This window comes from Peromyscus leucopus, chromosome 5 (genome assembly GCF_004664715.2).
Source record: "Peromyscus leucopus breed LL Stock chromosome 5, UCI_PerLeu_2.1, whole genome shotgun sequence".
NCBI lineage: Eukaryota > Metazoa > Chordata > Mammalia > Rodentia > Cricetidae > Peromyscus > Peromyscus leucopus.
Genome location: NC_051067.1, coordinates 130442665 through 130460775, shown reverse-complemented (window position 1 = coordinate 130460775; position 18111 = coordinate 130442665). Strand labels below are relative to the sequence as shown.

The window sequence follows — 18111 nt, the reverse complement described above, 5'->3', positions numbered from 1 at the left end:
TCTGAAATAGCCAATCACCTGAAAAGACCCCAGCTCAGCAAATTTCTAACAGAACATCTTCTGGTGAGGGTTCTGGGCCGGGCAGACCCAGCTCATGATAATACGGAAGGAGAGATCCCTGTTCTCGGCAAGCTCTTCAGAAACTTCCCCCTAACGCACAAAACAGATGCTGGAGATACACAGCTGAGAGAGGACTACAGTCCTGAGGGAGGCAGGAGAAGCACGGCTACATTCAGATGACCTTTGATTTGGGTGGCACCCACAGGGTGGCTCAAGGGAAGGAGGAGGCAAGAGACAACCAGCAGGTGATGAGGTTTTCCACGGTGCTTTCCCCGGGAAGCGCGGGAAGGCCACATGGAACTGCTCTTCCTTATCAAATCTGGGTGCTTTAGGAGGTACTACTACATGCTCCTCCTACACAGCTCCAACTTCTCTCCATATGACACATCGGAGAGACACACACAACAGTTTTCTTTGGAAGATACAGCCAACCAACTCCCTAGCCAGGTAGAAAACTGCTGACAGTGGTTTGGATGTGAACTGTCCCCCCAGAGGCTCCGGTATTTGAAAGATGTGTCCCCAGTTGGTGGCATATTTGAGGGATGTGGAGGTAGAGTCTTGCTGGAGAAAGTATGTCACTGGGGGGAGGGGAAGTTGGGGTTTAGGAGGCGGAGCCTTGCTGGAGAGAATGTGTCCTGGTGGGGGGGAGGGGTTTAGGAGGTAGAGCCTTGATGGTGGGAAGGTGTCATGGGGGGGTGGTTAGAAGGTAAAGCCTTTCTGGGGGGACTATGTCATGGGGCGGGGTTAGGAGGTGGAGCCATGCTAGAGGAAGTGTGTCATGGGGTGGGTGGGCGGGCGGGAGGGGGGGGGAGTTTCTAACGTCTCACTTTCAACTCTCTCTCTCCTTTTGCATATGGTTGAACATGTGATCTCTCAGCTTCCTGCTAAGGTGACCTGCTGTCATGCCTCTTCTGCAATAATGGACTTGCCCTCTGGAATTGTAGGCCAAAATAAACATTTTTCCCACAAGTCCCTTTTGGTCCTGGTGTTTTTTTACAGCAAGAAAAACTAACTAGCAGCCCCCCTCCTCTCAGCTAACTAATGTGTCATGTTGGGGCTGTGAGGGGGCTGCTTCTCCTGAGGCAGCTGAATTGACTACAGACTTGCACATGTTTCCCTGCCTGCGAGCCACAATAAGCCAGCACTGTATTGTGTGAAGTAACACACAGGTAAAGGGATGCGATCTGGTCTGAGTACAGAGCAAAATTTTAACTGCAGTTCGCCAAATGACAGGACAGCAGGTGGCTCTTGAAGAAGTGCTGAGCCCAAGGTGAAGGAAGGTTTCTGGGAGAACCCTTCTGCTGGAAGGGTGGCATGGAGTGCTCTGAGGCCATTAGCCTTCATGTGCTCCCCAGAGTAGCTGGCTCACTCATCTCCTAAGTTAATGAGAGACCTCAGAAACATAGGGTAAAAGCCCTTTGCATCCTGCCATGCAAAAGCTGTGATCGTCACCCAGGGACGACAAGCTATCTCAGATCATGCTAGCAATACCACTGCTGGTGTCTTTAATAAACGCATAAAGAAATGGACATCCTCCCGGATCGTGGCCACCAAATACTGAGCAGAGAGCACATGTGACCCAAGGCAGGCGGGCAGGGTCAGAGAGGAAGAGACCTATGGCAGACCTTCAGCAGCTTGTCCTTAAGTTCTCCTCCCCCACATCTCAGCAGCATCCCCTGAGCCAAGGGCCAGAAAAACTAAATCCCAGAGACCAGCCAAGGGCAAGGCAAGGGTTTCTTTTTTTATGTTACTATTATTTTAGATTTTTTTATTTTGAATTATGTGTACATGTTTGGAAGTAACACACCCATGTGTGAGTGGGGGTGCCCTCAGCCTCCAGAAGAAGATGTTGGACTCCACCCCTGCAGAAGCTGGAGTCACAGGTGGCTGTAAGCAGTTGCTGTTTATCTGATGTGGGTGCTGGGAACTGAACTGAGGTCCTCAGGAAGAGCAGCAGATGTTAACTGCTGCGTCATCGCTCCAGCCCCCAGTTCCTATTTTTATAATGCTAGCCTAAATCTCAGTGCATGGCATTTTGTTAGCCCTGTAGACTCACTCAGTCTTTTCATTGGAGACACAGGATCATGGGTCTTGAAAACTTTGACAGTCTGAATTTCCAAGAAGTATTATCGTACTTATCCAGGAATCCGATGTGTCAATTTAAAAACTAGGATCAGCCTTTGACAAAGATATCCAATAGTATCCAGAGCAAGAAATTCCCCAGAATTAGCCAGGTATAGTGGTTATTCTTTTAATAGCAGCACTCCAGAGGGAAAGGCAGCTGGACCTCTGTGAGTTTAAGGTCAGCCTGGTCTACACAACAATTTCTAGGCCAACCAGGTCTACAGTAAGATCCTGTCTCAAAAACAAACCAAACCACAAACATCCATAAGATAACCGTGACTCAACTCTGTAGTGGCAAACACTGAATAATATATATCTAGTAACAGTCATTCTTCTCTCTAGGTAAAGTAGACTTTTTAGTTGCTTAACAGAAAAAAATTTTTATGGAGTAACATGTGGAACTCTTTAAAAACTGCAATATGAGCGAGAATTGTTGAGACCGAGGTTGGATAAAGCACAGGGACAAATCGCCAAACGAATGGAAACACATGAACTATGAACCAAAAGCTGAGGGGCCCCCAACTGGATCAGGCCCTCTGAATGGGTGAGACAGTTGATTGGCTTGATCTGTTTGGGAGGCATCTAGGCAGTGGGACTGGGTCCTGTGCTCATTGCATGAGTTGGCTGTTTGAAACCTGGGGCTTATGCAGGGTCGCTTGGCTCGGCCTGGGAGGAGGGGACTGGACCTGCTTGGACTGAGTCTACCAGGTTGATCTCAGTCCTGGAGGGAGCCTTTGCCCTGGAGGAGGTGGGAATTGGGGGTGGGCTGGGAGGAAGAGGAGAGGGGCGGGAGGGGGGAGAACAAGGGAATCCGTGGCTGGTATGTAGAACTGAATTGTATTGTAAAATAAAATTAAATTAAAAAATAAATAAATAAATAAATAAATCACCAAAATGTAAAAAAAAAAACCTTCAATAAGGCATTACATTTGTAGACACAGTGATTTGAAATATAGTTATTTACTTACTTACACATGTATGTGTGTGTGATGGGCTTGCATCTGGTCACCTGTGTGAGGATGCCTATGTACATGTGTGTGCAGGCCAGAGTCAACATGTGGGTATCCTCTTCAGGGTTCTCTATTTACTGAGGCATGGTCTCTGGCTGAACCCACAGTTCAAAGTATTGTTAGTTGAAGCTAGCTAACTTGTCCCTAAGACCGCCCAGCTTCCATCTCCAGGGTGCTGGGTCTGCTAGGTGTGCCCAGAAATTATGTGGGTGCTGGGGATCCGAACTCAGGCTGTCCTGCTTGTGGGGCAAGCACCTCCTCCACCAACCATCTCATCAGCCCCATTAGTTGGTTTATTTTGGGGAGCCCTGCTTTTACTCATGATGGCTTTAAACTTTGAATCTTCCTTCCTCAGTCTCCTGTGTACTGGGCTTACATATGTACACCACCACACCCTGCTGAAATACAGTTTTAACAGAAAATTCTAGCAAAGAATTTTTAAAGCAATGTAAATTCTTCCTGCCAACATTGCTTAAAATCTCTATTAAGCATACTTTCAAACTCACTTCATATCCTCCCAAATATTGCTATTATCAAAATTAGAATTTGCTGCTATATTTTCTCTTCTCTTAAAAAAAATAGTTAATGGCCGCTATATCAATTACTAGATTGAGAACAGTATATTCTATTAGTTAACAAATTAGAAGTATAGCCATTTGACACATTTAGCCTTCCATAACTATGCAGTCAACTATAAATGCACACATTTTAAAATGTCAAATGAGCTTGCAAATTAATAAGACTTAAAATAACTAAATATTCTTAAAATGTGACATAATTAATTTTTCCTGATTAATCTACTCATTAAATTTATTTCAGACACAATAAACAGTACACTAGAATATTATCAAGACAGAGTGCAAGGCTGGCAGATGACACCCTGAAGAAGCCATATCGACCCTTCCCCCCATTACTGAAATTCCAGTTATTAATCTTGCCTCGCTGACCTTCTGTTTTTCTAACATTTTCATCTGAGTTGAGGGAGAGATTGTCAGACTGGCAAAGCTAACATTCTCAGCTCTGCAGCTGACCAGCTGGCATGCATGCTCAGATAACCCTCCCTTCTTCTTTCCTTTGCTCTGTTTCCCAAGGAAAAATCCTAGACGTTCTCACCACCACTATTTGTTTTTCAAATCCACCTCAGGGAAATTAATGCCGCAAGCTCTCCATGCAAGCCAACTAACTATGTCTTGGTACCAATGCAGATCTGTCTGTTCCTGCTGCGACCCCCTTCACAATGGCTTGCCATGGTGGAGACTCAAAGGCTTTTGCTTCCTTGAAGAACACCATAGAGATAGTTGTAAACTTCCTTTCCGCCCTCACTTCCAGCAAGATACAAGCTGCAGTCACAGTAAGAGCACTGGCGTATTGCTCCCCCACCCACAACAGAAGACTCACTCAGGGCTTAGCTATGGGCTCAGCTATTATCATATGGTCTCTGGCTCAGCTCTATTATTATGTCCTGAATTACCAAAAGAGAATTCAAAGGAAAGAAACAAAAGCTAGTGATGAACTTTTCAAGGGCCCAGGAACAGGTCAAGTTTTTTCAAAAGAACATCGGCAGAGTTAGCAAACATATTAACCATGTTTTCCTGAGCTCACATAAGGAGGAAGAGGAGGGTGAGGAGGAAGGGGAAAGAAGATGGTGGGGAGGAGGGGTGAAGAGGAGGGTAGGGAGGAAGAGGAGACCAGAGATGTTTTTACTTTGTTAAGATCGTCATGAAAATGTAAACACAAAAATGGCCAGCCCTCAGCACCTCCAACTTAATGCCTAATGTGAACAGGTGGGGAGTAGGCAGGAGATGTCCTGTGAAACAAGCTTGGTTTGATAACTTACTTTCTACCACGAGCGTATAGACTAAAGAACAGGGTGGCGTGTGAGTGCCATACAAGCTGAGTAGCGTTAAACACTTTCTTTTACTGTCACAAAGGCAAAAAAAAAAAGAAAGAAAGAGAGAGAGAGAGAGAGAGAGAGAGAGGGGAGGGAGGGGAGGGGAGGGGAGGGGAGGGAGGGGAGGGGAGGGGAGGGGAGGGGAGAGGAGAGGAGAGGAGAGGAGAGGAGAGGAGAGGAGAGGAGAGGAGAGGAGAAGAGAAGAGAAGAGAAGAGAAGAGAAGAGAAGAGAAGAGAAGAGAAGAGAAGAGAAGAGAAGAGAAGAGAAGAGAAGAGAAGAGAAGAGAAAAAAGAAAACAATTATTAGGAGAGTATTCCCAGTCTGTGTCTCTGACAGAAGCAGCTCAAAGCCTAGTAAACACCTGAGCTATACTCTAGAGAGGAAGCTGGGGTTGGGGACTTGGCTCTGGGGACAGAGTCCTTGCTGCACAGGCATGAGGTCTCACTTTCGCCAAATGACATGCTCTAGGATCAGTGAGTGACTATCAAAAAAAAGTCAGGTGGACAGCACTGAGGAGGACACCTGATGCCAGCTGTGTTGACGAGGTTTATGGGAACCTGACACAAGCCAGAGTCATCTGAGAGGAGAGAGACTTAACTGAGAAATGCTTCCATAAGATCTGGCTGTAGACAGGCCTGTAGGGCATTTTCTTAATTAGAGATTTATATGGGAGAACCCAGCCCATTGTGGATGGAGCCAGCCGTGGGCTGGTGGTCCTGGGCTCTATAAGACAGCAGGCTGAACAAGCCAGTAAGCAGCACCCTTCATGGTCTCTGCAGCAGCTCGTGCCTCCAGATCTCTACCATGGAGTTTCTGTCCGGACTGCTTTTGATGATGAATTATGTGGAAGTATATGTGAAATAAACCCTTTCCCCTCCAAGTTGATTTTGGTCATGGTGTTTTATCACAGCAATAGAAACCCTGAGTAAGACACCAAACTATGGCTTCTAGATGCACACTCCCAGGGGAGCACACCCCAACCCATGTGACATACATGCATGTATTCCCCAAACAGAGAAAAAAACCCTCCAATAGGTCTCCTCTAGTTCCCAAGCACATTAATTGTGAATTTTTAATCTAATTGTTGCAATCAGTTCAGGAATTTACTTAAATATTATTGATCCAACAAGAAACTCCAGCCCTGGCCTGCTTACTCACCAGTCGGCTGAGTCACTGATGGCAGCCTTGGCCCACGTGCCGGCCTCCGTCATTATGAATCCCACATCATCATGGGAGCTGGAAGAGGACTGGTCAGAGAGGTGAGGAGGAAGCACAGGCAGCCTGTCATCTTCGATCATGACCGCGTCATCATGGGGCATGTTCACCGTGGGGGACAGCTGGCATTTACCTGGCCAGTGAAAAGGAGAAATTCTAGATGTCAATGCAGGTGCCAAGCCTGTTAATTGTAAAATTTTGCTACATAAAGAAACCCCTAAGTCTTGACACGCCCTCTCAACCTGAGGGAATGAGGATTTAGCATATTTATTTCTCATAAAGCATTGTCACACACAAACCTCGAGTCCATATTACTGCTTCTGCAACGCCGTTACACAGTATCCAGCATGGCATGTGACCTCTCTGGTTTTAAGTTTCCCAGAGACAAGGATGACCTCACCAATGTCTTAATGTGAACACGATACACAGTTTCTTAGGTATGAGAGTCCTTGGGGAAGTTTTACCAGGAATTCTGAAGGGGAACCGCACAAACTCACAGTGATCATCTATCTACTCAAGTGCTAGGTGACATCATCTCTGTCATTAGTAAGTCGCACCCCAGTGAAAGAGGAAAAGTACCTACAGGGCAGGGTAAGTTGAGTGTGAGGACTGTGCCAATTGTGTGCACCCAGGTGGATCATAGGCAGATGTAGGTAGGTTGCTGAGAATGTCAACAAACGTTATCAGGGCTAGGTTTGGAATGGCAGCTATGACTTTTCTACTAGCAGGAAGAGTGGCATTTATCCCAGAAAGTGGCAACAAAATTAAACCATGATGAATTCAGGTGACACTTGACAAAGCCTGGCATACAAGCCCCGCAGAATGGCATTGAAATGAGAGTGGCCTAGAAGTAAACAGCTTCACATAGATCCAGATGTGTTCCGTGAGGCTCTGAGGCCTTCCCTGGGAGGACGGGATGTCAAATCTGATCATTCAGCAGGAAAGGCTCCAAGTTATCTCCGTCCTCTGTCTAGTCTCTTGCAGCAAAATTTTTGAGGTTCATAGTTCAGCATGGCATTCACACATCACGACCTTTCTTGGGACAAAATTACGTTCCAAGTCCTCGAGTCCCTAAAGGTAATGCTGGAGTATAAATGCTGTCCTTATCCCCTATCACTGGCGGTTCTGGCAACTTCTTTCCAAAATATGTGCCATTTGTTTCTGAGCACGGATACACTTGACAAAATTTTGGTCCAGGTGCACACCTGGTAAGACGCTGAATTCACAGGACAACCACCATAGGACATGGTACACTAAAGTGTGTTCCCAGGAAATCAAGGAACCATGACAATCTCCCTGCCTCCCTCGTGGGATGACAGAAGACACACCCTCTAAGCCTAATGTCCAAATCTGTTCAGTCAATGGTACTAGGGTACCAAGTAGTAATTCTGCACTCGATGACACTTTGTGCAACGTGCTCTTTCCCATCAAAATAGAGTTTTCAAAATGGTTCAACAAAGATGGATTATCATTTGAATATTAGTCTTAGGTTTAGCTTTAAAACTGAGGATTCATTAGTATATTGGGCAAGCATAAACAAACTGGAAGGATAAGTTTAAAGCAGTGTATCTTTCTCTGGCTGTTACAGTAAAGAAATAGAAAACTACTTAAGTTGCTGTATATCTTTTAGTCCTTACAAAGACACTTGCTAGAAATTACAAAGGCATCATTATTTCACATTAAGTGGTCTGTTATAGAAACCATGCATGTTCATTAAAGCCTCTGTTCCATATACCAGCTAGGAAAACTTCCTGCTTTGATGGAAATGTGGCATTGTGACCAACTGTGGGCTGGCAGCTTCTCATGAATGCTCATGACACAAAGTAAATCAAATGGAATCATTTCTCTGTCTTGATTTCAAATCACCAGTTTCTTCCCACTCACACTGTAGGATATTAGAGCAGAAACCTGTTCAACAAAGTGCCACTTGTAGATCGGGTAGTAAATTCCACCACCACTGACCAAAGAAAGGTATTATTTAAGACATTGTTTGTCTCCAAAGTGGCCATATTGAATTCATAAAGCAAGGGTTCCTTCCGCTGACTGGAGAGGCATATGCCACATTATTAAATACCAAGTCCTCACATAGGAAAAATTTAACCAAGGAAATATCACAGAGCAATCATATTGCATACCTTTTAAAATTAAACATGCAACCCCTTGCATTGACACATATCTTCTTAGTGAAAACCTTTAAGATATATAGAACACTAACTGGATCATACAATCCTTTTTTTGAATGTGTGTGTGAGAGAGAGATATATTGTTTTGTGTAGAAACATTGTACTTTGTATGAGACACTAACAGAATCTCAATCTCTCTCTCTCTCTCTCTCTCTCTCACACACACACACACACACACACACACACACACTCCATAAATGGCAAGAAGTCTCTCCTAATACTCTCCAGTCTAATATTCTGTAAGATGTCAAGATCTGATCATCCATATTCTCTTCCTCTTAGCTTGCCTGTGAGGAACTACTGCAGGATCTGGTTTTAGAAACCAGCAAATGTACCAGACATCTACAGTTGAAAGCTACATGTTCCACTGAGACACACCAGGATCCCTTAATGACCTTTGTTGGCCTTCAACACATCATAAACAAGAAGACTCTGAATCATTATTCAATGTGGCTTCAGTGTTTTAGATGTTAAATTCCACGCCCCACCTCAATTATTTCATCAACTATCTACAGAGTACAAAATCAACATTTAGGGTCTTACAGAGTGAAACAATAACATACAAGATGATTGTTTACTAGACATTTATTCATTGATGAATTTACATGGGTCACAACACAATGCATGATATCAGGAATAAATGAAATGAAAACTGTCACCAATAAGACTCATTATGAAACCAGCATCAATGTCTCAGTTTTCTATGTCAAACTTTTTAACAAAATGAAAATATTCTCAACATAATTATTTAAAATTGCCATAAAAGTATGAATATAGAAACCACTGAGATAAATAGTAAAATGAAATAAAATTTTAGCTCAAAATAAAAGTTGCTTTAAACAAAACTATGCAGACAAAAACTTTAAAAAAATTATGTTCTATGCTCCCAAACATGAATTTGTGATGTATTTTATGAAGTAAACATGTTGGTAAACTGTACCTATTATTTCACTGCTGAATAGTTGGAAAGGTCTTTCAAGGCTTATCAAAGGAGCAATCCTAGGTAGGCTCACTAAGGGATACGCTGGTCTGATCTGCTATTGCCCATCTACCTGCCTACCTCTCTCTTCACTGACTTACTTAACTGTTCTGGTGGTGCTGGGAGCAGGGCACCGCACATGCTGGGCAAGGGCTTGTAGCTACACCCCCAGTCCTTAGGAGGTACCTTCTAGTACAAGACTAGGAGCCATGTTCTGCTAACATCAATGGCAGTGGGAATCCAGCCAAAACACGACTGTGGTTAACTCTGGCCTTTGGTCACACTTCTTAGTGATCTATCCAAAGAGCCAGAGATAAATCAGCTGTTACCAAAGAGGAACCCACCACCCAGGAAACCATCCATTCAAATTGTGGTTGATAGACAGCATGTACCACTTCCGTCCAGCCACTGTCCACCAGCCTGTAACTAAGTAAATAAAAGAGCAGAATGGAGCATGTGACATTCATGAGGAAGAAACATCTTAATCACAGTGGGAACTGGGGAGACAAGGCTCTGGAGACACCTCCATGCCTTCCAGTCAGTGTGGTTCCTAAAACTTACCAAGAGGTCTTGGGATTCCCCAAGAGAGTTACTTTTAGAAAAAGAAAATAGCCAAAACCAAAATGAAGCAAAAATCATCACGGGGTTTTGGGACACATTTCATTTATCTGGTAAGTGAGAGAGTGTGACTGAGGATATGTGACATCCTTCCAATTAGAAAAGATGTTTCTTTGGGGGTGTACATTTTAGAAGTCTCTCTTTCCTGGGATGTATATCCATTCAAAAGTGATCACAGATCAAAAAATTCCTTTGGTTGCATGTACAAAGTATCCTTTGTGAAGAATTGCCCTGCTCACATAAAACTAACTACTTCGTTGTGTTATCATCAGGAATTCCAACACCTTTCTTTCTATCATATGAAACCATGGTCACACAGGAGCGAGGTGAAAGACCCAGCAGATAATCATGAACTAGTCAGGTAGCACCTGCCAGTACAAATCAACAGGCTGATGGATGCATGGCACTCTGATATTCGGTATTATTTCACTACTAATGGCAAAGTAACATCTTTTGCAAGATCTCTAATCTCAGTGTTACCTAACTTTACCAGTAGCATACAATCTTTAAGGCCAATAACACTAGAATAAGGATGGGGGGGAGCATAACTCTGAAGTTTGTAAACAGTAAGATAAATTGAATTAAGCTTATATATTTCTCTAGGTAAAGCCACATGGGGCCCCTAGTTTCCAGTACAGCATCTAAAACATGTCTTCAGAACATGGACAAGTGAAGTCATTGAGAAGCTCCGGGTTCAATCCCCAGTGTCCCTTCCCCCAAAGGTATTCTACTGGAAAAACTTGGCCTCCTAAGATTGCTATCGTCCCCCAGCCCGTATGTCCTAGGACAGGTGCAGAGCGACACCAAGCACAGCGGGAGGGACCAGGCTGCAAGGGGTGTCATCATCGTAAGTGTGAGGGTTCATTACATACCTATCACAGGGAGGGGAAACACTGCCGACCTGGTTACCCGTTGAAAAGGACTAACAAGTCAAAACTAACAAAACTGGGTGACAGAATATGGAGACAATGACGTACTCCTCAACCCATGTTACACATTTCAATAAGTCACTAGGTGAAAAATCGGGGTGGGAGTTGGTGTGTGTTTGAGTGTTAGGTTTTCGCCTTCCTCTGAAGAACCAGGGATTGGAGGCAGGATGCAGGTTACAGGAGCTGCTGTACCAATGGGCTGATCAGTATGGCAAATCCTATGTTCCTATAATAAAGGGGAAATTACAGCGTATCACTTTGTATGCACACAGATCCAGGGACACATGCACACATTCTTTCTCAGGGGCTCCGAAGAAATTTTGTCAACAGGTATGAATTCAACAAAGATGCTATACAGCAAAGCCAAGAAAGTGGGGATGACCCAGCAGCAGTGAAGAGCGCTAACAAACAGGCAAATAGCAAACTAGAAGCTAGAAACAGTGCCTCTTACACCTACACGGGACTCAAACCAAGAGCGAGGGCTGCCTCCCTGGTTATCTCCTGCCAGGCATGTAAAACTAGAAAACTACTGGGAGAGCACAGCCAAGATCTCTTTGACCACGATAGGAAACTGAGAATTTAGCAATTTCTCCAGAGCTAGAGGAGGAGGAAGAAAACTGACATGAAGCTGCACTGGTCATGCTGATCTACATATTTTCCGTTTTCCTACAGTGCTCGGTGGAAAGCTCTTTTATGAGAGAGACTGGTCCTAAACTCAACCACGTCTACTGTAACACCAGACCTGCCAACACAGGCTTTCATTAAACACCCCAACAAACTAACCAAGTCTCTTTCAATGATGCCCCACAATGGAAACACATATTCTTAATAGATCTGTTTGAACATACTCAAAACGCAACTGAATTGAGGGTTTTACTTTAGAGAGTTGCAACACAGATCATTAATCTGAGTTGCTTTCCATCAAAACTACTTTTTATACTTGAAATCTGAAAACTCTCTCAAGTTCAGCCCCACATGAGCAGTTCTGTAAACCCAGCCCGTGCAGGGTCTGTTAGGACAAGGCTGAGCATCAGCAAGAAGGGCACTTATAAAGGCCCAGAAGGCAGCATGGGGTGGATCAAACAAAGGCACAGAAGAGGAGCTCGGGAGGTAAAGAATGAAGCTAGGTTCTTCTTGTTGCTGCTGTTTATAAGGACCTGTCTCTCTATGCAGCTCTGGCTGGCTAGAACCCTCCATCTAGAACAAAGTGACCTTGGAGATCCGCCTCTGCCTTTCACCCCAGGCACTCACCCACTGAGATTAAAGGTCTGAGCTAGCAAATCTGGCAAGACTAAAGCTTTGATAAAGCAGAAATGTGACAAAGATTTTACAGAATGCCACTAAATAATGAATACTTCATGTAAACATGTATTTTTTATGTGTCTCAGCAGTGCTACTGCGTGACAACTTTTAGATTCCTTTTCCAGAGCTGGTGTGTGTGTGTATGTGCAGGCGTGCGTGCGTAGGTACCTATGTGAGCCAGCCTTAGGTATTGCTTCTCAGGAGCTGTGTCCACTCTGATTTGGAGACTGGGAGACTACCCATTAGACTAAGCTGCCAGGCTGACCAATGAGACCCAGGGCCCCTCCTGTCTCTATGTCTCAGCACTGGGACTACAAACATAGACCACCACCACATGTGGCTTCTTCATTTGGGTTCTGGGGATGGAAAACAGAGTCTTATGGTCACACAGCAATGATTTTACCATCTGAGCCGCCTCCTTGGCTCTTGCCATTTCTTAAAACATAGCTTCCCCTACTGTTCTCAACAAGCCAAGCATATTTTGGCTATTGAAAACATTTCTTTCGTATCCTTTTCCTTTCTGTCCTCATCATAAAGCTGGGAACTGAAGCTCATTTAACCACCCGGTGCATGGAGATACTTTTCTCACATTCAAGTTTCCTGCATGACCATAATGAACCTGTTCTCTTTTCCCCTGGAAACACAGGCCTCCTTTACATTCATGTTGCCTTAATCCCCTCCCCATGAACCAGGATAAGCCTAAACATGATGAAAGATGAGGCGAGCTTTACCTGACTCACCCATTATCCTGCTGAGGGCGGCATTCCTGGTGGGCGACTCTTCCAGCCCCTCAATCCCACTGTAGAGGGAATGTGAGATCCTGCGCTCTCGGTCATCCAACTCTGTCTCGATGGGCAGCTCAGGTGCAGCAGGGCTCCCAGGAGACCGAAGCTGCAGAGAAAAGGACAGGGCGACGTGAATCTTGGAGCCTGGTTAGCAGCGGGGGGCCGTTATAACAACTTTCTAAGGCTTGCATCCAACCAGGCCTCAAATGAACTGGAACTGTCCAACCTACACCAGCACCATTTGCTCTGTCAGCCTGGCCTAATGACCGACCTTCAGGGGCACTTTATCCGACACCTCCTATGAAGGCCTGTCACATTTCAACCACCGAAGGAAAAATATGTATATTAAAAGATTTTTTTTTTAAAAGCTGCACCTTATTGCTTATTTTTTCAATTTGACTGTAAGCATGTACTGAAGTCAAGACAAGCTATTGTTTAGTTTAATACTCCTGCAACCTGTTGCTCTGTGGAAGACAGGCCTTGTCCAAAAAGATGCTGGCCTTGCTTAGTTTTGTACCTATGAGACAGAAACATGTTTGCCACCTCCATGTATAAGTTTAGACATCTTTAGGAACACACACAAAGTGAACACTGTAGAAATCAAGACTTGTATAACTGTAAGGCAATCTCTAAGTTTGAGGCAGTAACTGAGGAACACTTTAAGCATGCACAGAAAAGTATGAAAGTAAGACTCAAACATTTTTTTGCATGTATATGTATAGTGTGGGCATTATATGTATGGCTTTTGAATGTGTGTGGGTTCATGTGTTCTAGTACTCATGCATGTGGAGGGTTGATGTTGACCTTGGGCATCTTCCTTGATCACTCTCCATTTTATTGAGGCAGGGTCTCTCACTCAACCTGGAGCTTGTTCATTGCCATTATTCTACCTCGCTATCTTGCTCAGGGGACTCCATACCTCTACCTAAAGAGTTTTAATGTAATGAGCAGCTACCATGTTTGACTGGCCTTCAAGTAGGTTCCAGGGGTTCAAATTACAGTATTAACACAAGTACATTACCCACTGAATCACCTCCCCAGCATAGAACCGTGTTCATGAAACACACAATGACATGAGCATTAAGCAGATTCACGCAATCTACTACTACATGAGTAAAAAGAAGCAGGCCAAGAGCTGGGAGTATGGCTCAGTCCCCACAGTGCGTGTTGAGCCTGGGGAGACCCTGGGCTCACTCTCCATCACTGAATAAACTGACAGTGGTTCACACCTGTATTCCCAGCACTTGAGACAGGCTGTTCAGAAGTTCAAGGTCATCATCTGTTACAGAATGAATTTGAGGCCAGTCTAGTATACAAGAGATTAAGTTTTAAAAGATAAAAAAAAAAAGTTTGTGTTTTTTTAAAAGGTCAATCTCTATGTTGATGGAGTAAAATAGGATGTAGTCATCCTTATCACAACTGTGTCCTACGAGTCATTCTCTTCATAGAAATAGCTAGAAGAAGATGTCCATGTCAGGAAGGACTGAAACACTGTACTTGGTGAAGGGTCTGGCACCACAGGAACCATAAGAACCCAGGTGGACTAGCTCCTTGGGATGGTGCTAAAGGCACCAAGGCCAGCAGGGAGGGCCTGAGATGAGCAGGAATTTCAGTCCCCAAGAGAACCTACACCGTTCAACCAGGAAGCTGTCCTGGTGTGCTGCCTTCCACAGGACAGAGTATTGCTTCTTTCTAGAAACTACCCTCTTTATATAACGAGATAGTTAATGAAGTCCAAGCCATAGGCTTACTGCTCCCAGTCTGAGAAGCACTGGAGAGGCGGAACCCATGGAAGGGTCAGCAGAATTACAACTGGGGACCATCAAGCTGCAGGAGAATACCAAGCTTGCACTGTGGCAAGTTAGACTAATAAGGTTTAAACTTTGAAATCAGAGTTTATTAGTTTTCTCTTGAAACTACAGATTACACCAGAGAGCTTTACTGACAAGTAAAACATTCAAGGTCTCTGATATAAAGATATAAAAAAATACCGTCTAAAGGACCATGATACCTCAATTCTATGATACCTCGGAGAAGCAAAAACAAAGACAAAACTCACACCCTGTACCTTGAGGGTGAAGGGAGTTTTCTGAAAACTGGACTTTCAGACCTGTGGAGTACTCTGTAGCGGAGTGCTCACCTAGCATGCCCTAGGCCCTGGAGTCCATAAACAGTACAAGAAAGAAAAAAAACGAAAGAAAACCAAAAACCTTGTTAATTTTAAATGATAATATACATTAAAGATATTTTCCATGTAAGTCTCTAGAAACAAGTTCTGCTTGCTATAGGATATTTTATCAGGATAAAAAAAAATCTTTGCGCTGAGGGGCTCCCAGCTGGATCAGGCCCTCTGAATAGGTGTGACAGTTGATTGGCTTGATCAGTTTGGGAGGCATCTAGGCAGTGGGACCAAGTCCTGTGCTCATTGCATGAGTTGGCTGTCTGAAACCTGGAACTTATGCAGGGACACTTGGCTTAGTCTGGGAGGAAGGGACTGGACCTCCCTGGACTGAGTCTACCAAGTTGATCACAGTCCTCGGGGGAGGACTTGTCCTGGAGGAGGTGGGAATGGAGGGTGGGTTGGGGGTATGGGGAGGGCGTGGGAGGGGGGAGAATAGGGGAACCCATGGCTGATATGTAGAACTGAATGATATTGTAAAATAAAAAATATATATCAAAATAAATAAATAAATAAATAAATCTTTGCATTTGCTTTCAAAAATAAATTTAGCTCAACTATATACCACTATACAATTCTGTAATTTTCTGTTTAAAAAAACCTTTATAAACATTCTTATTTAAAAAAAAATTAAGTATTCCAATGGAATATTTTAAGATTATATTAAGTGAAATAAAATTCCATTAAAAAAGAATGGGCGGGTTTTGTAGAGAAAAATCACTTAATGTGCCTGTCCCTAAGGAGTACACATGTAAACATCCTCCACCTCAACCATGTCTAATTTACATATGAAAAGACAGATTTAAGAGATGCCATCAACAGTCTACTATATAAATATTTAACAGAATTTGGAATGCCTTTTAATTTCTGCAGCTTTAGCGTGGTTTCGCCTCTTTGCTTTGTTTTTGAGACAGGGCTTCACTACCCAGTCCTAGCATGTGGGAACTCACTATGCAGAGATCAAGCTGGCCTCAAACTCACCACCATCTGCCTGTCAATGCACCGCCTGAGTGCTGGGGCCATATTGGCAATTTCTCCACATTTGTTTTTTTGTTTTGTTTTAAGGGGAGGTTGTTTGTATTTTTAAGACAAGGTTTCTTTGAGTAGACCTGGCTACCCTATTACACCCTCTGAAGACCAGGCTGGCCTTAAGTTCAAGAGATCTGCCTGCCTCTGCTGCCTAAGAGCTGGGACCAAAGGCATGCACCAATACGTCCAGCTAATTTCTCCAGTTTTAAGAGAAGGGACTGAAAAACAGTTTGGTTTAAAGTTTTTTTAATTTTCCCCCTTTTTTTCTTCAAGAAAACAAATAGCAGAGGGTGTCATCTGGCCCGCTGGTCATGCGGAGAAGATGCACACACCAGTGAAGAACATCCCCCACTCGTCCACATGCCACATTAGTACCTTACTAAAATTAATAAAAATCAGATACACTTTTAAAAATTAATAAAAGTAGAAAAACGTGTGTGAGCCCAGCTGCACTTCTCAGGCTGTTCCATCTGTTCAAAAGGCAGAAATCTACATTCCCACGCACCTGGGCCAAGGGCAGAACTGGGACGACCCTTCCACTGCTCTCTAGAACAGACTTTCCATCTACTGAGAAAAGAACAGCAGCTGTTTCCAGCACAGGACCCATTCCGTAGGATGGACAGTAGCCCATTTCTTGACTCATTGACCAGGAATTTATTTCTCTTTGTGGTCACTATGCAAAGGAACTAACAAGCAAGGTCAATAACAAAGGCCCTCATGAATCATTATAACAGTTTTATTCACAAGTATAAACTCTGTCGTAGGAGGAAGCTGTTAGCAGGACAGGAGGACAGGCACTTATGAGATTCAGTATTACATAGTCACCCCTCAGTATCCTTGGGAGTTGTGTTCCAGGGATACCTGCAGACCTCCAAAGCCAGGGATGGTCAAGCCCTTAGCTGGAAGAGCACCATGTTTACACAGAACCTACACAGGTCGCCCTACACACAGTCTTCTCTGATCTATGACAACAAAGAAATGTAAATGGTGATGAAGGGCTGTTAGATATGCTGTTTAGAGTAGATGATGCCACATATCTAGGTATGCTAGCACAAGGGGACTATTTCCCTAATATTTTCTTCATGGAAAATGTTGGGTTCTTATGGAACACGAACAGACTCTGCAGGTGAGGGACAAGCTTGGAAGTAAGCATCAGCTTGGGAACACATGCAGAGAGGATGAACCTGGAAGAGCCTGAGGTTCACAGATACACAGTAACAGAGAGGACGGGGACCAGAGCCGCAGACTCGCAGCAGAGGGCAAGAGAGTAGTAGGGACACATGTTTGGTGGTCTCCAAGGTCAAGCAAAACAGAGCCCAGAGGCATTCCTCAGGAGGGCTCTGCATGACGCCAGAGGACCAGAGTTAGTGAAAGATGGCTTTGAAATGGCAACTAGTGAGGGGATCAAACATAAGGCCCTGTCAACTGTAGGCAGGCAGTCTACATAGAGAGGATATGGAGATAGGCAAGTGTTTCCCAGGGCCTCGTGGGTGCTAGGGACGCTCTTCAGGTAGGGGCGATAAGGAAAGGGCTCAGTGGATAAAGTAGTTGCTGCACGAACTGAGGACCTAAGACCAGAGCCTCCTCACTTATGTAAAACCAAGTCACAGCAGTACTTGTCTGTGAACCCTAGTGCTGGGGAGCGGGACCAGGTGGAGAGAGCTCCCAGGCAGATCCCGGAGACCTGCAGGCCAGCCAGTCTAGCCAAATCAGTGAACTCTGGTTCCAGTTGAGAGACTCTACCCCAAAAAACTAACAGATAAGCAAAAGGGTGAGTATACTACATGCATGCATACACACACACAC

The 18111-nt window shown here is 44.2% G+C and overlaps 1 protein-coding gene across 19 annotated transcripts in view; it reads right to left on the bottom strand.

The window, feature by feature from the left end:
• The window catches only part of Pard3 (par-3 family cell polarity regulator), a 555581-nt gene that overhangs the window by 202785 nt on the left and 334685 nt on the right, over positions 1–18111 (bottom strand). For 11 of the 19 annotated variants that reach the window (XM_028887845.2, XM_028887847.2, XM_037206368.1 and 8 more), the window contains 2 exons: positions 13044–13203; positions 6245–6434 (listed from right to left, as the gene is read on the bottom strand). In XM_028887845.2, the coding sequence (XP_028743678.1) occupies positions 6245–6434; positions 13044–13203 (350 nt within the window). Of the gene's footprint in view, positions 1–6244; positions 6435–9051; positions 11237–13043; positions 13204–18111 lie in introns of those variants that run through there. The other 8 variants (XM_028887849.2, XM_028887848.2, XM_028887852.2 and 5 more) reach the window with 3 other exon arrangements.